This window comes from Pezoporus occidentalis, unplaced genomic scaffold (genome assembly GCF_034315485.1).
Source record: "Pezoporus occidentalis ecotype Australia unplaced genomic scaffold, CSIRO_AGI_Poc_V1 ctg24, whole genome shotgun sequence".
Lineage (NCBI taxonomy): Eukaryota > Metazoa > Chordata > Aves > Psittaciformes > Psittacidae > Pezoporus > Pezoporus occidentalis.
Genome location: NW_026914285.1, coordinates 4,900,881 through 4,924,571, shown reverse-complemented (window position 1 = coordinate 4,924,571; position 23,691 = coordinate 4,900,881). Strand labels below are relative to the sequence as shown.

Sequence of the window (23,691 nt, the reverse complement as noted above, 5' to 3'; positions counted from 1 at the left end):
TTGATTTTAGCACTAGAAGGAAGTGACTACAAAGATCTACCAAGCCAACTTACAACAAAAGGGCTATATGAATCTATTTTGGTCTTCCATCTATCCCATTTGAAAGCCTAATTTTTTATTTTTATATCCTCCCCCCCCCCCCGAATTTGGAGAAAGCTTCCTTCTGATTGCTTCCATTGTTTCTGGGAAGAATTGGTTTTGAATCACCTCCATCAGCTTCAGCAGGATGTTGGTTATCTGCAACCACGGCACTGCCTTTCCAGTGGCTGAGTGTAGAAGCCAACCAGTTAGAATCGTGCACAGCAAATCCTTCCCTAACCCTCAAAGCCATGTGATCATTATCCCAAGAATCAGAACAGTATTACATTATTACAGATAAACCCGCCACTGTTGCTGTTTAACTCATTTTAATTTATAGGTTGTGTTGTGTCATTGAAGTGTGTTTCTTAAAAGCACCTACCAATTGCACTTGCTGGATATATTTCAGATCTGTATGTCTGGAGGGGAGGGAGGAGCCTCATCTGTTATCTGCCTGTCAGAGATGTCTCGAATTCAGTAAGCATGACGAGCAGTTCCCCAAAGCCTTCATACATCGCTGGTTTGTTCACTTGGATGAGAAGATTCATACTGGTCTAAGAACAGTCTTCTAACTGTATAGGGCCTGGCTATGGGGACAAAACATAGTGTAATAGGGTTTCCCTCAGCATGTTGCAGCCTGCCTGCACACAGCAACTCAGGTTGCTCTCCCCTGGTATGTGAGCACCTGTCTGCATCCGGTGCAGCTTTTGCCAAGAGCCTTGGTGGATTCCAGTTCTGACCGCAACAGAAGATGAGTGTGAGTGGCAGTGACAACAGAGTCCAGGCTTCTGATCTGAGCCATATGCTGCGGAGATGCCGACCTCCTGCCGCTTACGTGGCCTGGGTGCAGGTCCCTATTACAGCGTGGGTCCACTAGCTGCCACCTTTGGAGCCCTGGTGGGAGCAGAGATGCTGCCATGGAGTCCACCAGTCATAGGCAGAATCGGTCAGGTGGTGTCACACTGAATTCCGGATACAATAGCAGCTGTTTCAACATGAAACTCTCCTAATACTCATTTTCAGCTCTCCTTACAGCTTTACTATACCAATACTTGAGAAGCCAAGAAAGTAGTTTGCTTTGGCCTCTTGATTACAAGCTGTCTGACAAAAGCCCTACATTTTAGCTTTATTTCTTTCTCCTTCAAGTACAATAAATCTCTGCTCTGCCGATGCTCCCATGTGCCTTTGTTACCGATAGCAGTCCCACAAATTTAGCATTGATCTTGCAATTAGCAGTGGGCAAAGGAATGCCATGGGGACCACAGCTGCCTCCCTACGCTGTCAAACATGAGGCTTAGGCTTCTGGCACTTCAGGTACAGCCCACCTGTGCTTGCTCATCACCTCCACCTGGATAGCGACTGAAGACCCCAGGCTGGTGTGTGGCCTTGCCAGGAAAGCCAGAACTTGTTAAATAGCCTCCAAATCACCTAGCTGTTTGGATTTGGTGGTTTTTTTTGTTTTTTTTTTTCGTGGACGCCCTGCAACCATGGCGGTTGCATTCCTGTACACAACACTACAGAGGGGTGATGGCGCACCGAAGCCCCGGGACTCCTGCGGGGGCCCTCCTGCAGCAGCAGTGGGCAGGGCGGTGTGGTGGCTTTAAAACGGTTATCGATGGTACCCAGGCAGCCAAGAAGGACTCTGCACCTGCGAACTACCGCTACGAGGGCAACCCCTCCAATGCTTTAAGGCTAGCCTAGGAGCCAGCCCGAGGCCGCACCGAGCCGCCGGGCCCAGGCCTGCGGAGCCGCCTTGCTGCTCAGGCCTAACCCCACGGTGGCCGGGCACGGGGGCCACGGCGCGGTGGTCCGGAGGAGAAAGGTGGGGCCGCTCCCGGCCCGCCGGCGCTGAGGGCCGCCCCAAGCGCTGCTCCGCCCGGGCGCCGCCGCTAGGGGTCTCCGCGGGGCGGGGAGAGCCGGGCCGGGCCGCACCGCACCGCACCGCCCGCTCGGGGGCGGTCCGGACCATCAGCTGACCGGCCCCGCCGCGCCGCTCGGCTGGTGCCCCCGCAGCTCAGTTGCTCTTCCCGGCAGCGGTGCGGCCCCGCGGATTTACAGCCGGACCCTGCCGTCTCTCGCCGGCCGGCCTCCCTCTTTCCCTTCCTCCCCCCTCCCGGCCGCCGCGATGCTGCCCCACTTAGCCCTCCTGTTGCTGGCCTCCGGCGCCGCTCGGGCTCTCGAGGTAAGCGGGGCAGGGGGCGGCCGGGCGGGGGCTTCCCCGCCGTCCTCCTCCTCCGACGCTTTGTCTTCCCGCAGCCGCCTCTGCGCCGGGGGCTCAGCCGGGGCGGGGAGGGCGAGGTTCTCCAGCACCTTCAGGCAGCCGGGCGGGGGGGGGGGGCTTCTTTCCTGGCTGCCGTCGCCCTCCTGCCACCGAACAATAGGGGTGCTCCCGCCGAGCGGGGCGGCGAGGAGGAAGTGGGCTTGGAGAGCCCGGGACTGGCACCAGCCGCCCCCCGCCACGCATGTCCGCGGCGGGCTGTGAGCGGCCGGCTCCGTCCCTGCTGCCGGGGCCGGCTCCCTTCGTTGTCCGGCTGCCGGGCGCTCCCCCGTTAACTTCGGCCCCCGCCCGTGGAGCCGCTTGGCGCGGCGGGCGGGGGTCGGGGCGTCGGCTCCAGCCGACGGGCAGGGTGGGGGAAGGGGCGAGCGCGCCCCGCGGAGACGCTGGCTCCGCCGAGAGGGTTCCTCCGCCGGGGGCTGGGAAGGGAAACTTCCCCTGCGTGTGGGAGCGCTGCGGGCGGGGCACCTGGCGGCATCCCCTTGCGGGGCAGGAGCCGCGGGACGCAGAGCCGGGCTGCGGGGGTGCTGCCGGGGGAGGAGGGCAGGGCAGCGCCTCCCCCATGGCGCACCCGCAGGCAGGTGTGTGCGGCGGCAGTGGGGAGATCCCCGCGGGCTGGCGCAGGGGCCCTGCCTGTGCGGCGCGGGGCTGCGTGGGAAGGGGGCGGTGGCCGGGGCCGAGCCGTGCCGTGTTCCCCTTCTTCCCCTCTGCTCCTTCTCCTCCCCCCGCGGGCCGGTGCCGGGCGGCGCGGAGCCGCGAGAAGATGGCGCCTCTGCAGTGCAGCAGAGACGCGCCGCTGTGCGCGCTGCGGACGCCAGAAGCCCGCGCCCTTCCGCGGCCGCCCCTGCGCGCCCTGGCCTGCCTCCACCCTCCGACCGGGGTCCCTCAGTGTAGGGCTGGGGGTGGGAGGGGTTTCCAGTACCGCTCCTCCGGCCGGGGGTGCCAGCGCACCGCGGTTCCTGCCGGGGAAAGGGGAGCCGGGAGCATCCTGGTGAGGTGCGCAAGTCCCGACCTTAAAGGGGAGCCGGTATGGGTGGTGTCGATGTTCCTCCACGCAAAAAGGTGTGGGAGAGGAGAGTTATCTTCTGGGATCTTTTCGTCCCTGGTTGCCAGACCTTGGTCTTGAGACCTCAGTTTTTGCCCTTCTCTAGTGTTAACCCCTACTTCTGCATCTGGGGGCTCAAGGGGATGGGAGAAGTGAGGTGAATGCCAACCTTGAGACAGGAAGCGAAGCCTGAAGCCTGTGCCCTCCCCTAGGGAGGGGGATGCAGCCCTGTGGCTCAGGTGCCCCTCCCGGGAGGTGCCTTGGTACCTGACACACAAGAGGAGACAGCTCTTCATCCTGGCTCTCCATGCCCAGTGCCAAGGCTGCCAGCCACAGGCTCTTGCTTCGCTGAGTGTTCTTGCCAGTACTGAGCAGTGTTTATCAAGCTGAGCAGTTGTAAAGATGTGCAGAGGTTTAAAGCTTCCAGTTCCAAAACTCATTTGGTTTTTATCAGCTTGATGCAACCATTTGTTGTCTGAGTGCAACAGAAGGAAATCTCTGCCTTGGTTGCGCAAGTGAAGTGAAAAATGTGGTTTTACTATTGAGACTGTGTGTCAGGATAGACCGCGGAGGGATGGGTGTTTCTGTTGGGTCCCTGTCACCCTGGCCTTACAGATAGGGATGTAGGCATTGCCACTGTAAAGGTGCTCACAAGAAAGGGGGCTTGGATTTTGCACCAAAACCGTTCAAAGGAGATTCTGTACTTGGAGACCTCTGCAATGGTGTCAGCCTCTGATAATCCAGAATATTCAGAGACATCTTTCGCCTTGAAGCATTTGCTTCAGTGAGCACTGATGTTTTTGCAACAGCTTTCAATCTTGTTCTGTCATTCCACATGAAACATCTGAAGCTTTGCATTTATCCTATTTTGTTTGTGGTGGGTTTTTTTAATGTTTGGTAGCTGGGTAGGTTTAGGGTCTGGTTGTCTTGTGACCAGCATTTGTCAGTTTTGACACTCAAAGGTTGATGTTTTGGGAAGTGTTTTTGTAATAAAAAGGTATTTCATAATAGGAATTGTGTACGTACATTTACTGCACTGGAATTGTCTTCTTATACTCAAGTGTGAGACTGATGTTTGAGTTAGATTCTCTTTAGATCTTCTGAAATGAAACATTTTCCCTGACATTTTAACAAATGCTTTGCGGAAAGCAAGAAAGAACCTGCACTTTGCTTTTACAGTTACAGGGAATGGTATAAGGAGGAGGGAAAGTGGGAACAAAACAAATTCTTTCTATATTACACATGAAGAATTCCTTTCTAAAATTGCAGGGAGATTAATATTTATTTATGCAGCTTTAAAGGAAATACTCCTTAGTGATGCTGTGGTGATGTTGTGGTTGCTTAGCATGCTGCTTCTGCCACTCAGGTGACTCATACTTACTGGGGTTAGGACATCCATTAGCTGAGAGCTCTCAATTTTCAAAACTTGGATTTTTCAGTAGCTGTTTTTCCATTTAGTATCTTTCCATTTATTGCCTGATTTCAATAGATAAATTGACAGTAATTATCCATGTGAATTTACGTTAATGATCCACGTTCTTCTAATTATTGATTATTGGGATTTCTGCCATGCCTGCTCTGCTTGCTGCTCTAGCTCCATGTTTGTAAGTGAGACTCTTTTACCAGCTGATGGAAATCAAGTTAACGCATTGATATCATGCAGGCTGGCTCTCAGAAGGTTAGTTGATAAAAATTACATTGCCTGACAGTTGTTTTTTTTTTTTTTTAATGGATAATGTAGTGCTTTATAGGTTCTTATTTTTTTTTCTTTAAGCGGAACACCCTGTATACTTCTTTCTTCATTGTTTAGTTTTCAAGCAGACTTTAAGAAATGACTTTGTAACATGGGAAGGGGAATGAAGCCTTTCCTTGCCTTCCATTACAGGCTGTTAGTTTCTCTTCCCATTGGTTCTGTTCCCAAATTCCCCTGGTAAAGCCTTTGCGTCTGTTGGAGGGTCCGTTTTTGTGCTGCCTGTTTAAAATGCTGCTGTGCTGGTATGGGTGGCTGCATGCGTCAGTGGGGCAGGGCAGGCTCTGTGGGTCCTGATGCACCATCGGAACCCTTGGCAGGTGAATAAATGAGCTGAATGAAAAATGCAGCATCTCCTTTGCTCCCTCATTTGCCTTTTGTTTGATTAACAAGCAACAGATGATTTTGAGACTCGTTTTCTCTCCAAATGTGTTTTCAGGGTGGGGGGGGTGGGTGATCAGCTGTTGTGCTGCTTCACAAAACACATGAAAACATGAGGGAGCTGACAGATTCTTATTTCCATTTTTTCCCATGAGCCATTTCTATGACAGATGCAAGTGATCTTTCTTAATCAGTTGTAATTGATTGGAGTTGCATTGTGTGGCAAACCTACAAGAAGTATAGATCATCTTTGATGGCTTTTCATGACTTCCCTTTGCATGCATTTAATAGACTGTAAAGGATAATAAACAGCTTGGTTTGTAAGTTGTATGAAAAAGAGGGATGACAATTTCTTTTGATTGGCAGTTCTTTTCCAATACAAAGCTTAGCAAAATAGCTGAAGAACATTTTAACTTCATGTCACTGCTTGATGAATTGGCAGCTGTTTTTCTGAGCAGAATAATTTCTTTCTTTTTTTTTTTTAATAATTAAAAAATAATTAACACAGGCTGTTGGATGTGGAGACTTGATTAAGAAATTTCTAGGTAGGATCGCAGGAGATCTCTGGTCCAAACACCCGCCCAAAGCAGGGCCAGCTCTGAGATCAGACCAGGCTGCTCTGGGCTTTCTGCAGTTGTGTCTTGAAAACAGAGCTCCAAGAACAGAGCCTGTGCGTGCTTGCTGGGCACCCTGCCTCATCCATGTTTGGTTGGTTCACCTTTGCATTTAAACATGTCTCCAAGCTGTTACTTGTTTATTTTTAACGCAGTGTCTCTTAGGCTTAATTTGCATCCTTAATCCTGAATTCTTTGAGCAAGTGTTGTTTTGACATGTCGCATCTTCTAAAAAATGTATGTAATATCCAGGAGTCAAAAAAATTTTATTTGGGTTTAATAAAAAAGTGTTTGTATCTGTCAAAGGTCTGTGTGTATGTATACACATAATGCATTAAAATCACCTGTGTTTATATAATGTATGAAAATGTAAATTGAAATCCCTGATATATTTACGTAATTAATGTATGGCATTAAAATCACTGTATGTGTACGTCTGTGTATATACATTAGTGTATAGGATGTATTCAACCAGTAGTTACTTATATATCTGCTTATATCCAGATAATGAAGAGATGAAGTTCTAGACTGCTCCTGATAAAAACATAATTGGATCTGTATATGGTAATAGGTTCATTGAAGTTAGGTGAGCTCTCTGGTGTGGTTTTAACACGTACGTCTAGAGCTGTGTGTTATTAGATTTAAAGTCTGGGGATTTTGAAAAAAAATCCTGTGGTGTAAGGAGATTAGAAGTAAAGCAAATTGAAAATACTGAATGACTTCCTGTAAGCTTGGTTAACTGTTAGAGCATGCTCTCGCAATGAGAGTTTACAGCAGTTGCCTCTAGGCTGAGGATTGCCAAGAGCAGTGTTGGTAACAAGTTTGGGCCTGGAATAATTTGGAGGCAAGGGACTCCTCTTAATAGAAGTTAAACTTTCACCCTGACCTGCTTTTTGGTTTTGTTTATAACTGAATGAAGTCTTTTGATGAGGCTTTGTTCCCACAACTTGATCTAGAATCTGTCCTCCTTCCCTGATTGTCCTTTAGAAATACCTACAGTTAATGTTTGAAAACAAATTTTCCATCCCTTTTGGTGATACCAGACCAGCTGACAGTATCAGCCAGTAATGGCTGGTGTGTGGTTTTGAGTCTTCAGCTCTAAATAAGTCACTTTTCTGCCCTTGATTATAGCATGACATTGGTTCTGAAACCTGGATATTTGTCATCTTTTTTCATTAATTTTCATTTAAAAATAACGTTTAGGGACCAGCCTGATTATTAAGTCTTGGTGTGCTCTGTTGTAGATTCCAAAAGCTCTGGAGATGCCTCCAGTATACCAAAAATAGCTTCCTGTCCTTGTGAGAATTTAGTCATTTAACAAAAGAGAAATGAAATAAAGGGGGATTGATTGTAAAGACAATTAATGTGTGTGTGTGTATATATGAGTGCTTAGTAAAAAATATAACGCCATACCTCAAGCTCCTTGCTATGTGGAGGATATAGGATTGTTTTGACACACTGCATGTTGTGAACACATGCTTAACAATGATTCAAATAAGTACAAATCCAAAGTTCACCTGATGGAAATATGGGTAAGGGGTGATACAGTCTGCATTTTAATTTAATTAGTTAAATTTAATTAATATAATTAATGCCATTATCTTGCATTGGTGCGGAAAACATGCTTTCCAGATGATAAGCATGGATGCAAAGATACTAGAATAAGTGATGCTTTTTAGAAAGGGGGAAAACCTTAAACCAGCTACTGGCGATAAGGACACTGCTCTTCTATAGTTGCGTGTTTTAGGCTTCTTGCCCTCCTTTGATTAATAGAAACAGGAGAGCGATAGATACAGGTATTGCTGGTTTCTTTATTGTAGCTCCCAGTGTAACAGCTTTTTAAGTGCTGTGGTTTCTTCTGAGAAGGAGGACTTCTGGCTTTTGATTTCTTGATGGCCCTCCCAGCAAGTTCAGGAGAACTTGATCTTGAGGACTTAAAAGGTAGTTGTAGATTGTGATGATTTACAAGGCTGTCCAAAAGAAGCAAACCTTCTAGTGAACTGATGGCATACCATGGACTGTGGGACAGCTGAGCTTTAAACAGAGGAGCATATGAACCAGGACGTGTTTTTTGTTACCTGGCTGCTCTTTTCAAGTGGTAGTTAAACACTCCTGTTCAGCAGTCAGCCTGCCTAGCTCTGGAGGTGGCTGCTGAAAGCTGCTCTTCCTGCTTTCACCAATGGCCACCACTATGTAAGCTCAGTCTTTTCAATGCTCTTTGACCCATCTCTAGGCTGGTTTTATCTTATGTCATCTTATGCCACATTGAACGAAATAAGCTGTACTTTCTTTGATAGATGTCATCTTTTGGCAGATGCTTCAGAGACCCAAGCTGGAAAATGGGCACAAACAATCGAACTAGCTCAGCTGAAAGAGCAAGGAGCTGCTTTGGGGAAGACCGTGAACCTCTAAAACCGTGTTTGCTGAAGTCTATATAATAGCATTTAATTAAGGTGTTAGTCCGCTAGCTTCCCTCTTGTAACCTGCTGCAGGGTATGAGCAGTCTTCTCACAGCTAACCCTTCTTTAGTTCCAGATTGCTGAAGGTTAATATTAAGTTGCTGCAAAAGGTGGAAATCCCTAAGGGGCTTCATTCAGGGATGGATAACTGTTCGGTTTCCACTGACCCATTTTGAGCTAATCCAGATACAAATTCTCTATTTGTCCTTTTCTAGTCTGTCTTCCCCTAGAGCAGAGCTTATCTATTCAACCACAGTAGATAATGTGACAGGAATGGGGCAAACCTGGCTTTACCTGTTAGTAAAGGCATTTAAAATTGCTCCTTTTCAGAGCAGCTACCAGTGTGATCCAGTATGACAGTTTGTATGCTTCACGTAATTTCTGTTTGGAATTGCAATCAGTAGAACAAAGTGCATGTTTAATAGGAGTCCCAGATGGGTTCAGGGGGCAGAGTGAGCAAAACCGTGCATTGTTTGGGAACTGTATTAATATTGGACTTCAAGATTTTTCAAACTATGAAGGAGAAGTTTAGAGATACACAGCCCAAATTCAGGTAATACAGTTATTTGGTGCTAACAGATTTGAAATGCACAATTAATTTGGGGTGTTTTTGGTAGTGAAGGTGCAAGTTGCCTCATTCACCTTGAAAATTTAGTAGTGGTATCCAATGGACACACATAGAAAAGAAAACCAAAACAACAAAAAAGTAGAGATGGGGCAGGATTTTGGAGTTATTCCCGGTCTCCCGGTTATACTGTCACATCGTCTTTGTTCCTGTGGCAAACCTTCTCCTACCTTATCAGCACATTTTTGAAGTAGAGGTTGCTTATTCTGAGAGCTCTAATCCTTATAACGTTGTGTTTTTTTTCTCTAAATTATGATTTCTGCAAAGGGCTGATATCCTCCCTCCCGCCCTTGCTTTGTCAGATACCATAATTCAGTTTTGAGACAAATGGCTAACTTGTTCTTCTTTCTATGCTTAGTTGAGTAAATTTATTTGTAGTTTTAGCTTTGGATCGCAAATAGAGATTACTGAGCTGATACAGTAGTTTTAAAGCATTCTTCTTTCTCATCGTTTGAAAGGTAGCTTGGAAACATAAGGACATTTGTTCCCTATGTCTTACCTGAAAACATGGAGGGAGGGATTTTTTTGATGTATAATGGTTAAAGGTTTGATTCTGTTGTAGTTAATTTTCAAAGCTCCTTGTAGAATCATAGAATCGTTAGGGTTGGAAAGGACCTTAAGATCATCTAGTTCCAACCCCCCTGCCGTGGGCAGAGACACCTTACGCTAAATCATATCACCCAAGGCCTCGTCCAACCTGGTCTTGAACACTGCCAGGGATGGAGCATTCACAACCTCCCTGGGCAACCCATTCCAGTGCCTCACCACCCTAACAGGAAAGAATTTCTTCCTTATATCCAATCTAAACTTCCCCTGTTTAAGTTTGAACCCGTTACCCCTTGTCCTGTCACTACAGTCTCTAATGAAGAGTCCCTCCCCAGCATCCCTGTAAATGAAGTCATGACTTCCAGTTGTTTGGTTTTCCTTCGAAAAAAGACCCCTTCTTTTTAATATGCATCCCATAAAATGCCTGTAAATTTGTTCTCATAAACAGTGAAAAATACAGTATTATCTAAGGGAAGAGAAACTGGGGAAAAGAAGAAAACAATGCAGCTAAAAGGTAGTGGCTTTAAAATTGCATTTGTTAGTTTGGGCTTGTTTGTTTATAGATGTTGTAAACCTAAATGTACTAAATGTTGATTGGTGATAGTTTTAATTGTTGAGTATGGAAATAAGGGGGTTTTGTGCATGCATAGCATTGGCAAGCATCTAGACATGTAGCATGTAGCTTTTGGGTTGTTTTGAAGCTTTTTTGGTGTTCTTCTGCAGCTCTGGAGTTGTAAAGCCTGAAAAGTCAAAGACCAAATAAGGGAACCAGAGTAAGTGGTGTGTTTGAGGGAGTTTTAAAGACTTCTGAAGGTCCCCAAAGGGACCTGGGCAGTGGCAGTCTCTTTCACTTTTGATTAGATTCATTTCTACTTTGGCGTTCAGTTCTTTTGTTTCTCATAGTGGTGATATAAGTTGTGAGGATCTTGTTTTCATTTTCCTGCTAGCGTTAATGCCTGAAAAGCCAGTTGCCACGTGCAAAGTGTTCTTCATAGCTGTGACCGCATCTCTGAGATGTTGAAGCGTTTCACATTCTACTGCTCTAGCCTGTCAAGCCTGTTTGAATCTAGGCTGAGGTGACATCTCTGATAAAAACTGGGACTTGCCTGGTTGAGTTACAAGCTGTTTTGTTTTGGTGAATGGCCAAGACGAGATGGGTCAGCATGAGAGGGGTAGACGCCCATTATGGGCAGTTCCTACTGTGAGCTCAGGGAGGGAGGGTTATGGTACCCATGTGTGTGTTGGCCTCCTGTGATCAGCTCTTGCCTTGCCATAGCTGACAGGCTTTGTTAAGTGCTTAACGAATTTAAGGGGGGTTTTCCTTTGGGCAGAAGAGCTAATGCCTTTCTGAAGGTGTTTGCAGGAAAAGCCGATAAACAGCTGAGGTTGGAGAGAAAATGTAATCTCTGATGAACAGCAGGGTAAAATCACGGCAGTTTTACTTTGAAATCACAATCTAAACTATTTCTGAAAATTTATTTAAATGAGACTTAGGATTTGTCAAACAGCTTTAGATTAATATATAGTTACAATACAAATTCTAAATTGCTAAGTTCCTGTTTAAATCTAACAGAACTTCTGTGGGTGATGGGCAGAAATACTGAAGGTCAAGACCCAGGCTCTGCAGACTGAAGCTGACATACGCTGCTTGGCTCGCTGAATCAATCTCTTCTGTTTGTGTGGGGCTGCACATGCTTGAATATAAATGCATGCATGCATGCATGCATGTTTGTAATGTGTTTTAAGGAAATTGTATCTCTTAACTGGTAAGAGGAAGAAAGCTTTAATTAAATCTGTCCCTTAAAACTTCCGAGTAACGAAAGGCTGTTATGTACTCCTTTTATAAGTAGAAAGGCAAAATGTGACTTAAATGGAGCAGTTGACTTGTGGGACTCAACGGTAGCAGGTAGGAGTCTTCTGTTGTTGTAAAACTGGTGTTTGACATCAAGGCTAGTAATTCAGTGGCCATCTCATTTTAATGAGGGATGTTGAGGCCTGGAGCCTGTATGGAAAATGGGCCATGGGAAGAATTATTGTTGGGTGAAGCCAGCAGTGCATCCTGCTGTTCCCCCTGCCCTGGGCTCCTCCTCTGCCTGCATCTCCTGCCCCCTTGCCACCCTGCAACTGAGCAGCAGGCTTTGCTGTGGGGCAAGTTTAGATAAAATTAGCATAGATTTGATGTTACCCTGCTGTGTGCTAGATGTGGGCTTGGGGAGCTGAGCCCATCCTCTCTAAGAAGGGCTCACAAAAGAGAAGGCTGGGACAGGAATTACTCTGTTGCTCTGACGGATAAAGGTAATAACTGGGGGGAGGGAAGAGTTTTTAAATTCCATCTCCGGAGGTAAAACCAGATGAGAAAAACGATCTGTAATTTGTCAGAAGGAAGAGCACGCTTTAGTTGCTTTCACAGAAAGGAGGTATCGGGCAAGGAAAGGCATGCCATGTACTGCTGTCTTGAAGGCACTTAGATAGGAAACTGGGGACCTGTTTTTGACAGTATGGGCTTGGGGCAAGCTGAGAAGGGAAACGCATGTTTTTGGCTCCAGATGTGAAGACTGTGCAACTAATTTTTACCAAAGAAGTAAATACAAGATGTTGGGCTTAATCATGGTGAACAAGAGAAATGTAATAGCTTGGGATGTGCAGGAGGTCAGATCAGATGTTCTCTGTTCAGATTGTGGGATTTAAATTCCATACCTATGGGGAGCTTCCCATGCCTTTAAGCATGCACCCCAAGGGGGGAATACAGCAGTGTCCAGTCCAGCAAGATTTTGTAGACAGTAACACTGTTTGCAAATACAGCATAAGTTATTTGCTTGTTGATTTTAGGATAAGAGTTTTGGTGTTACCAAAATCTAATTATAAGCATTAAACTTGTTTTACTTATTTTATTTAAACCTGTTGTGAGCTGCTTAGTATGGTTTGGGATTTCACAGATAAGTGCCTTACTATTTGCAGAACTATTCAAAGAAACAATTGGAAAGTGTCTGTTCTTAGTGTTAAGTTGTGATAAAAGGTAAGTGATAAGCTTTCTGAGCCCTTTGAAAGGTATAGGGATTTTATCAGTCCTGCTGAAACAAAAGGGGTTGGAGCTGGACATCAGCAGGCTGGGCTGGTTGGGGCTATTTCTCATGCTGCTGGGTAGTGCCAAGCAAGTTTGGATTGTATCTGCTTACGTCTTTGCTTCATGCATTAGCCCAGCTCTGTGGTGTTCCAAAACAGAAATTTTAAAAGAAACAATTTTTAAGGAGTTGGCTTGAGGTGTAAGTGACCTTAACAGATAAAGGAATACTTTTAATGCATTTTCAAGCCTTCTCATTTTTTAAATGGCTGAGCCTGCAAAAGGCAAAAACCTTGGGAGGATCATCACTAAATAATGTATCTTAGGAGTGATAGCTCCCCAGTGTTTCTGTGACAGCTGAGGCTGATGTAAAATGCCATGTGAGCCCTCGGGAATGCTGCATTTAAGCCGGAGTGCAAACTTTGGTTTTGTCCATTACTTACTGCTTTTTAGTTACAGAGAATGATTTGGGTAAGGAATTAAGCACATCAGAAATCTACAAGTTAATTTTCAGTATGGTACCCTTGCCGAGAGCTTTCCCTGGAATTAGGCTTCTGGCAAGGTATGCGCTCATAGAGGGAGATGAAAGAAAATTGAAGTGACTGTGGGTGTCTCTGCTTATCTCGCCACTCCGTCAGAGCACCATTTGTTTTGTTCAGCCTGTGCTTGTCTGAAGTCTTAAGATTTGCTTTGAATTCTTGCCTTTACTTTGCCCATTCCAGAAGAGTGTGTACAGACACCTCTTAGGTTCTCCCTCCCTTTGCCCAGCACTGCAATTCTGGGGCTTCTTCTCTGCAGCTCTCCTGCCCATCCTGGCTGATGGATGGGTGTTGTCAGGAGCTGTCCCTCCAGGGCTTTTGAGTGTCTTCCACGCGCGTGAAAATTCCTGTTCTTATTATGCCATCAATAAATGCTTTTGTAATTCATGTTAAATATGTCTTTGGGTCAGTGCTGTGTCTGTCAGGTCTTTTTTGGTATTCAGCTGCTTTTGTCTTGCTCTAACAGTTTTAATTCTTGTTTCAGGAGAAACAGTGCAGTATAAGGTTTATCTAGGAAGAAAAAAAAAACAAAACCCAGTAAAAAACACCCCAAAGAAATGCCACCCCCAGCTGTTAGTCTAGCTATCTTACTTCAAGAACCATAATGGTGTCACAGGTTTCCTAATTCAAAGGCTGCTTTTAATCATGTCAGCAGCCAAACTGTTGGTCTGCCTGAAGGTGATCTGCAAGGGAGGAAAAACAGGAAGACCTTGTATGCTGCCCTGTGGTTTGTGACTTAATAGTTTTCTTGAGTTAATGGGAAGAGGCAATAAACAACTTCAGGAGTGTTTTTTGAGAGCTAGTGAATCTCTTACAAGAATCAAGTGCAAGAGCAGGGAGAAAGCTTTACAATTACTAATTAATCTTCTTGTGGTTTAGCACTTAATTAAAATGCCTATAAATTCTGTTAATGTATAACTTGCAGATTCAGTCTTCTACCGCTTGCTTTGAATTAACAATGTATATTGTAGGATACCAGGTTCCTTTGCTAAACCAGGTGGTACAAAAATCCAGAACTGATGGGGATTTTGTTTTTTTAATCAAAATGTTCAGAAAAGGAAGGGGCTGTTTTTTTCAGCCAGCCATTCCCATGGCTCTAATTACATGTTATGAAAAAGCACATAAAACTTCCTCTGGGAAGTGCCTCTGCGTTTTCAGCCCTATGTAGTTGAATCACTTATGGCATCTAAATTGGTACAGTGTCGAGAACATTAAAGGTTTTGAATTGTGTGTACCACATCCCCTTTGTTGTTCTGCTTGTGCTTTGAAAGGAGAAAATGCATCTGAGGCAGGAAGGGTACACAGGTTTTGGGTAGCCTGCCTACCTTGTTGGGATGTGGCTCTTCAGATCCATAAAAGATGCTTTGCTGTGTGCCATTTTTAAATTTCCTTTAGGACAGTGGGGAGGATACAGCTTTCTGAAGTACTTCTTTTAAAATTATGGGTTTTGTTCTTGGAAATATTACTTTGGAAAATTTGTTTAAATTGGAGGTTTGGTAATGGGTGGGTTTCACTGATTGCAAGTCTGTTATTCTGGTTATACACTCATGTCTTTCAGAGGGTTTATCTCTGCAGTGGAAATGTTGAGTGTCAGGAGCAGAAGATGCAAAGAGTGTAGAAATGCAGTAGGGGTTGAACATGTATAGAGCTAAACTGAGACTTTGCATGTCTTTTTAAACATATTTGTACAAATCTGTGCTACTGGTTTGTTTTAGTCTGCTTAGAAACTTACCCTCCCCTTTGTCTTTTCCTCTCAGACCTGAAATGATACTTCAAAAATTCCTTAGTTTTAAAAAAAAAACAAACCCATAACCAAAGCAAATGATTTTTCTTTTTGTTTGTTTTGTGGTGTTCTTTTAGAGTGCGTTTTTGGTGTGTGTTTTTTGCCAGAGGGGTAGCTGCCCCTCTGACATACTTTATTCTTGAACCCTCCCAGACTGATTCTCCCATCTTTGTGATCACATGTATTGTATTAAGATGTTTCTGGTGCTCAGAATAGTAAATACTGGTCTTTTTGGTTTTGGTCTTAGCCAGTTTTATGTACAGTATGTGGTGTGAGTTATGTGCAATGCCTAGATTTAGTATAAGGGTGCAAGCAAGCTGTATTCCCTTACAAATAACAGTAATGGGCAGGTGGCTTGTAAACCAGCACTTGACAAGTTAATTGCATGAGTTTCAATACACCTTAAAAAAAAAAAAAAAGAACAAAAAAAAAACCAACCCCAAAATGGAAAGGATATAATAGCTTTGTTTTCAGAGGCAGCGCGCTGGTTATGAATATGTGTCTGCAGAATAAATAATGCAGTTCTACAGCTTGCATTGTTTTGATTAGGTGTTCAGAAATGCTTATCATAATTGCTGGATTGTTGGCACTTGCAACAGGCAGCTGGGAATTTTTGAGAAATTGCTCACTTGTGGAAAAATGAAGTTTTGTTTAAACGTAGCTAAAAATGCAGTATTGATGAAGGAGAGGCTCTTATTTGGAATGAAAATGCCTCATCTCAGCAAGCCTGTGCTGTCCCCTCAATATTCAGTAAAGTTTTAATTTTGTAGTTGGTTTCCATGCTAATGCAAGCAGTGTTATGACTTGTGTGAAGAAATATGCTAGTTTAATTTTGTAGACGTGGGTTGGTTGCCTGAAACTGTAATATATAGCCCTGTTGTACTTGAAGGTACACATAGAGCAAATACTGTGTTAGCGCTGGTTTAGTGGACACACCTATATCTCAGGGTGGATTTCTCTCTCTTCCTGGTTCTTAATGATGGGAGGAGATGGGAAAGATGCATTAATTATTACAACCAAAGCATGTGATTTTATCACTAGGAAAGTGAAGTGCAGTGCATGCCTCTGTTGGCTTTGGTGCTGGAAAGTTTTACTAACTCGTGTTTTTGTCTGCTTGGCATGGCTGCACCATCTCTGCTGTGCCTGCCACCTCTGCTCCCTGGTCTGCCTCCCTTCTTCAGTCCTCGTCGTCAGAGCTGTGGTGCGAGCCACAGGTTTCTGCTTTATGCCATGGCAGAAGCACCTCTCTTGTGCCCTGTGCAGAGATGGAGTTTCTGCCTTTTGCTGCAGATTTTGGTTTGCGTTAGCGAGTGGGTGTGCTTGACTTGGATTGTTGTTTTCCCTTCTCTGTGTGCGAGCACATACAGTTCCCACACAGATAATTTTTCTGAGGTGTCAGAAGGAAACAATTTTCTCTCAATGAAAATTAGCTCTTAAAATGATGTTCTTTAGAAGTGGGGGTGGGTGAGTATCTACTGATTCCCTTCTCCTGGGGAATTGATGCAGGACCAGAGTAGGCTTTGGCAGGGTACTACAGCTCCCCTACTGGCTGCATCTTTTTGTCAGCTTCGCCCGTACCTTTAGGAGCTGAGGCCCTCCTGATACAGTTGAACAGTTGCTACGGTTTTGAGGGAGACTGCCTCCCTGTCCCTACCAGTTCTGAATGAGTTTATACTACATGGCACTAGTTGTCAGTTTGCCAGCAGGTCTGATTGGTGTCTCAGCTATTTCTAATAACTTTGTAAAAGTAAGTGAAGAAAAAAGACCAGCATCCAGAACCCTAGCTATTTTGGACTAGGTACATTTTGTGCACCTACGTTAGAGCCTCTTGGGAGGTGGAAGCAGTCATGATGAGCCTTGTTTGGCTATCTGACATGTGCTGCTATCAGTTGAGAAACTCCATTGAAAAGACATGTTAAGCCTTGAAGGGGAAGATACCACAGCAAGTATAGAGAATGGAATAGGTTTGTGTTACAATACAGGGTGAGTTGGTGCAGCAGTTTGGCTTCAAGAAACTTGGTGAGTCTGATTTTGGTGTTCCCTTTTGATTAAAGTTGGTGCCTTTATTCTGTGCCTATATTAGTATTTATGTTCAAATCGCAACCATGAGCAAGGTGGGGCTGATGGGTTGACTTACTGGGCTTGGTGCTGTGCTGCAGCGTCACCTTGGAGCATGCTGGCTTCTTCATGGTGGAACCCAACTAGAAGATGTTCTTCAGAAACACGCCTGAAACATGCTGGCCCCTCATGGGTGCCCGTGCCACATGGCTGGACTAGGTGTGATTGGAAGGGAAATGCACTGAGGACTGGTAGAAGCACAGCTGTTCTACTTTGCAGGTCCTTTCTGTGTTTAATGTAGTCTCAGCTGCAGCAGTGGTGGGAGGGACAACGTCTTCCAGCCATGGCAGCTTGTAGGGACACTTAGTTTGTCTTAGGGTAGTGTAGTTACTGAACCATAGTCAGAAATGCAACAGCACATGCTAAAAAGAAAATATATCAAACTGCTTCAGAAATTTCTTTGTGACTGGTGATTGTAATACAAGGAGTTGATGCCTGTTGTGTCACCCATCTAATATAAAGGCACTGGGGTTGCCATGTCTGTTGGTCAGAAGTTGTGAGTACACATCACTGTCCTTCTAAGGCTCCTAATGAAGGGGATGAGGGATATGGTCTTAAATAGTGTTTGTAAACAGAAAAGTTCATCTTGCAGATGTTGTTTTGTGGGGTTTTTTTTTGTTTTTTTTTTTTGCACCTCTCCCCTTTTTATAAGGGAAAAAAAAAGTGCCCGTTTGGGAATGACCGGTTAAAACAATCCGCATCTCTTCCAAAGCACTTCAGTGACTCCATGTAATCTAAAAGCACATTCCTCTGAGGGCGGCAAGGGCGCTGTCACATCCGCTGTTGCAAATGCATTGGCACTGAGGAAATGTGCTGAGCCGGCATGTGGCTGGGACCCAGGCTCCCCAGGCATCCCTTCCTAACCTCGAGGGGTTTGTTGTGTTCATCATTTAAAGGAGCAAGGAACAGGTTCCTGCGTCCTTTGCGGTAGCTGAATGCTTTCGTTCTGGCTGTGAAGTGGATGTTTTAAGAATGTTTTGATGTGGTTTGTATGTTATGTTTATATCTAGGCTAAAGCTGGCAGAACTGGATGCCCAACCTGTAGGGGTGTGTGTGGTTTTGGTTGGATTTTTTTCCTAATTACTGATTATGTGGACTCTCTAATAAAATTAAAAGAAATTATTGCTCACTTAAAATACAGAGGCTAGCTCAGGTTTTCTTGTTTTTTTTTTTTTGTTTATAAATTTATAAATCCTATTTGGTGTGAAGATGTTAACAGCTTCAGAGATGTGAAAGCAAGACGACCTTTGCTAAATGGGGTGATGACCATAGGGTGGAAATAAAAAGCCTATGGTAGGTGAAAATCAGTCTTGAGGTGGCACTGCAGGCTGTTGGAGTTGCGAACAGTGTTTGTGCTTGTGTGTTGACATGTATGCATACTAAAAATAACTAATGCTAATTACGGCCAGCTGTAGAGCACCTATCTGAGGAGAGGGTCAGATGCACAGGGCTCATTGGTGTCTCTGAATTTGTATTTGCTCACTTGAGTGGAAAATGTAAGCTTAGGGTTATCTAACGCACCTCCCCTTAATAAACAGTACATTAGATTCAACATGCTAATACTATCCTAAAGTTGACCTTTGCAGTAATAAAGTCAAAGGTGAAGTGTAGCAGCTCAGATAATACTGATACGTACTTGCAGGAACTGAATGTGTACAGCATGCAAGCATCTCTAGACTGATTTGCACTGATTTGCAGTGTCTTCCACCGTCATTGTTATTGCTGGAAGAGATGTTCTGTCTTACCTGTAATTGTATATGAATTGGGATGACAGAGATGCTGCAAGGCTGGGCTCTGCTGTGTGTCAGGGCCTTAGAAAGGAGATAAGATTGGAGCTGTAAGAATATGAAGATGAACAGCTCCATATGGCAGCTTGCATCTGAGCGTTAGGCTTTTCTTTTGCAGAAAGCAAGCAGTATTTTTCAGTAATCTAATAAGCCTTGATGGATGCAGTAATGTTCTCACCTAAGCATTACTTTTATTCGTGGTTTTCAGATGTTTGCTGAAGTTACTGTTGCAGTGTGTGAAGTTGGCAGCAGAGGGGAAATGTGTGGAGGTGGCTGACAAAAGCAAATGTCAAGTTACCATTCTTGAATTAGGATGAGATGAAAAGTCAAATGATCTGCCTGTCTTAGAGGGAGATGTCTTAACTCTTTAATGCTGAAAGCAGGCAAGCACCTGGCTGGATCCCTGGGGGGTCAGGCAGGGTGGTATCATGTTGTAAAGAGGCACAGAGGTTAGCTTGCTTTGTTGCTTTGGCTTTTGCCTCCGTTTTCAGATTCTGAACTATTTCAGGTTGTGTTTTCAGTGTGTGAAGCATACTTGTTTGTTCTTCTATGTGTTGTCCTCATTGCAAGTTGGTGTTAATTAGGCCACTGCTATATGTAGTTTTTGCTGACAGATGGGCTTTGCACAGACTCGTGCAGTGTGTTGCTCTGCTGTGGCTGCTCAGTCTTGTGTACTGCCAGCTTGGGCACTTGCAGTTGCCTCAATCGATTTGGTCTCGGTGCGACCGGATCCAATGGCGCCCTGCGTGATCTTGTTACGTTTGCATCGTGTGGCTTGCACTGAGTGTTTTGATGCCTGCCTGACCACAGACAGGTTTATTTTCTGCCTTTTGTAATTTGTTTGTGATAAATTGAATGGAGAATTAGAAAATGGGATAACATTTCTGTAATAAAAAAAATTCCACGTGATCCATGCATACAGTGTTGCTGTGGTAGCTCAGAAAGGGTTGTCTCAGTCCTTCATGTGCTGGTAGCAGAAGAGGAAGCTGCCCGACTGAGTTTGTGGTCCAGTTCATCACCATCCTGACTTAAGAAGCTAACAGTCCCTGGGATTGTCTAACAGGTGACATCGTTCTTCAAAACAAGAAGTCAGCGGAAAATCTGCTTGGAATTGGTCTGTCTTAAGACGAGTGTTTTGGTTTATAGGTGGTTTCTGTAGCTTCAGTGGCACCTAGTTTTGCGAGCAAGCATTGTTCTGCTCCAGGGAAGCAATGGATACTCCAACCAGTGTGTTGATCTGGTTGGGCAAGGAGCATTTTGCACTTTGCCTTGTGGGTTTGTTTGGGACGCTGCGCTGAGGTTAGTTTGTTTTGTTTGTGAGAAGATAATTCCACCTTTTACTCTTTAACTTATGTCGTTGGCAAACTGGCTAGAGGTCTGTATTGTCGAGTGGATTTAGCTAGTGTATGGGGTGGAGTTGTCACTGCTGTGCTGTTGTGTATATTGCAGCAGTCTTGATTGTGCAGAAAAATAAAAGGCTGTCTATTTTAATTTTCCTTTTTGTCTGCCTGTTTTCCTCCCCTCATCCTTGCCCTAAGGTCAGAGATGGGTATTCTAGGCAGCATGTGTACCAGTTTTTCTAAGGAGTAATAATTGCCTTTGATTCTTCAGGTTTGTTATTATTTAATAATAATAATCAAATAGCAAGTTATTAAATAAGAACAAGGGCTTTATTGTTTGTTTGGAGTATTGTGTTCAGCTCTGGAGCCCTCAACATAAGAAGGACATGGACTTGCTGGAGCAAGTCTGGAGGAGGGCTACTGAGGTGCTCAGAAGGCTGAAACACCTTTCCTGTGAAGACCAGATGAGAGAGTTGGGCTTGTTCAGCCTGGAGAAGACTCCGCAAAGACTTTATAGCAGTTTTCCAGTACCTAAAGGGAGGCCTACAAAAAAGGTGGAGACTCTTAAAGGGCCTGTAGTGACAGGACGAGGGAAATGGCTTTAAAGTGATAGAGGAGAGATTTAGGTCATATTAGGAAGAAATTCTTCCCTGTGAGAGTGGTGAGACACTGTCACAGGTTGCTCAGAGAAGTTGTGGATGCCCCACCCCTGGCAGTGTTCAAGGCCAGGTTGGAGAGGGCTTTGAGCAACCTGGTCTAGTGGAAGGTGTCCGTGCCATGGCAGGGGGGTTGGAACCAAGTCCCTTCCAACCCAAACCGTTCTGTGATTCTATCCTTGTTAAAGTAACTTTCTTTCATCAGGTAAGGGTGATGTGGAGGGAGACTGCAGATCCAGGAAATAAATTAATATTTTTAATAATTTTTTTGGTGGATGTTTTGTAGAGCAGTTTTGTGTGAGATACGCCTTTTCTTTACAGTTTAAAGCAAGGATTTAATTGCTGGCAATTTCAAACTGGGTTTAGTTTCATGGCCTCAATGAATTTTTGAAAACAAGATGATCCGTTTAGGAAGGAAATTATTTTTGTTAATTGTATTAAGGTCAGCTTTGATAGTTGAATTAATGCAGACATACATCCGTATTGATGAAAATGTGATGTTTCTTTCGGATCTCTTGATTGTGAAGGTTGATGTGAAAAAAAGAAAATTGAATAGAATATAAATGAACTATTTTTGTCACAGAGTCCAATTATAGTTCCTGAAACTGGCTCCTGACAGCCAGCTTCATTCCACGTTCTGCACTTATTTTGGTATTCCTTGAAGCTTGGTAGACATTTAAATTGATACTGTCTTTGTGTTTGCTCTGCCTCAGTCTGTTTGTCCATAACAGATGTTTTCCAAAGCTGAATGGGGTATTTCAGATTGACTAATAGCAAGTACTTTCTGTGATGCTGTAATCTTACATTTCCATCATTCAAAATTCAGCAGAACTGCCTGGGAAAGCCTTGAAAGTGGAGTGGGCTAAAAGAAAGAAAGTGGGCATCCTTTCTCTTCCTCTCCTCTGACATCCCTTCAGTCATGTCCCCCTTCTCCTTACTGCATTTCCTCTCCAAGGAAACCCTGTAGTGGTTTCTTCTGAGGGGAACTGTAGGGAGTATTTTTATTACAGCTGATCCCATTTTACTAATGGCAAGGGAAGACAAGTCTTGTGGTAGCGACTCTACTTTCTGTCCCGTGTAAACTGTGCTGTGCAAAGAGAGAGGAAGAACTTACCTTTGCTTTGCGCGTGTGCTTTCTTATTATATGATGAAGTAGTAAAGAAATTGTATGTGCAGGTTCAGAATGAAAATGTCAACCATGTAACACTAGTCCATTCCAAAAATGAATGCTTGTGTTGATTTGTGTTGCGTTGGAGACCTGGGATTTGTGAGTCTGAATGGCAGCTGGAACAATGCAGGTTTTGTAGCCATGTGCTGTTTTCAGCAGAATAAAGAATGAGGGAAAGAGTGCTTGAATGGTGGTCTGGAGAAGCTATTTGATAAATAAAATTTGATTTGGGCTGTTTGCTTTTTATAGTAGTTTGCTGTTAACTCTCCAGTCTGCTTCACATAAAATTTTAGCAGTAGTAATTTGTGTCTTAACTTTGTCTTTCTGAAAAGACTTTGCAGAAAGTTTAATATACAGATAGTACAGTAAAAATAGTTCCATATCCCCAAATCTAGATTTACAGAAACAAGTTTTTAGGATTTTTCAACCCATCTGGTTAAAGTTTTGTGCTGTGTTTGAGTCAAGCAGTGCCACCTTGGGGCAAGTCACAGTGGGGCGAGGGCACTGATAACTTTTAACAAGCTTGCCACCTTACTGGATAAAGCAGAGTAATGTGCTTACTGTACTGTGAAATACCATCTGAGAGTTTATGCATTCTGCTGGTGTAGCTGCATCCCCAAGGGATGTTCCTCCTTGGAGGGCGGGGTGAGCCCTGCATGGCTGTGTGCCTTGCAGGCGCTATGTACTGTCTGCACTGCGCTGTCCTCTCCAGTGATCCTAACACTTGGTGTTATCTGGACTTTTAAAAATGGGTACTAATGTATTTAATGAAATACAGTGTTGTTTTGGGGGAGCGGGAAAGACATCCTTTGAGGGGATCTTACTGTAGGAACGTTTCTAGGTATGTCCACCTCACAGCTCTGACCCAGATTTTCAGCCTAGTTGGGGTGGTACAACACAACCACAGAAAGTGTGGTCTAAACCCTTGCAGGTCTTTAATTCAGTCTTCTCTTCAATGGCAGTGGTGGGTTTTCAATGGTTCAGAAGGTTGTTTGGATATCTCTTACTGAAGCGTCTTCCGTTTCCCTCAATGCAGCAGTACTTTGCCGGTGACCTGAATGGTCCTGAACCTAGAAGAGAAACTCACTGGTGGTTTTCTTCCTCCTTTACAGCTGCTTCTGAAAACATCTTCATATTGCTGTTTCTGTACCTTGTTTTTTTCATGCAAGCCCTGGTGCAGGTGATCAGTCAGCTTTTTCATGCTTCAGATGTTGCTGTATGTGTAATCATATGCATCTGTTGTGTGGTTGTTGAAATGGATTTACAGTGTCTGCTTATTCAGGCTAGTCGCTTTTGACAGATTTTAATGAAAAGTTGCTGATCAAGAGTGGGTAGATGCATGTTTGGACAGCTTGTGTCTAAGAAATGAGGAGGTTGCCTGAGCTAGACATAGAACATAGTATTTGTATGAAGAAGAGAGTTTTCCAAGTCTTGTGAAAACAAGCCAAAAAGGCCTGGTGACACAA

At 44.4% G+C, this 23,691-nt stretch overlaps 1 protein-coding gene across 5 annotated transcripts in view; it reads left to right on the top strand.

Annotated features, from left to right (window-relative positions):
- The first annotated feature begins 2,035 nt into the window (after positions 1-2,035).
- APP (amyloid beta precursor protein) overlaps positions 2,036-23,691 on the top strand; it is a 204,497-nt gene continuing 182,841 nt past the window's right edge. For 3 of the 5 annotated variants that reach the window (XM_062622142.1, XM_062622139.1, XM_062622140.1), the window contains exon 1: positions 2,036-2,260. In XM_062622142.1, the coding sequence (XP_062478126.1) occupies positions 2,204-2,260 (57 nt within the window). In that variant the 5' untranslated portion in view covers positions 2,036-2,203. The remainder of the gene's footprint in view (positions 2,261-23,691) is intronic. The other 2 variants (XM_062622141.1, XM_062622138.1) reach the window with 1 other exon arrangement.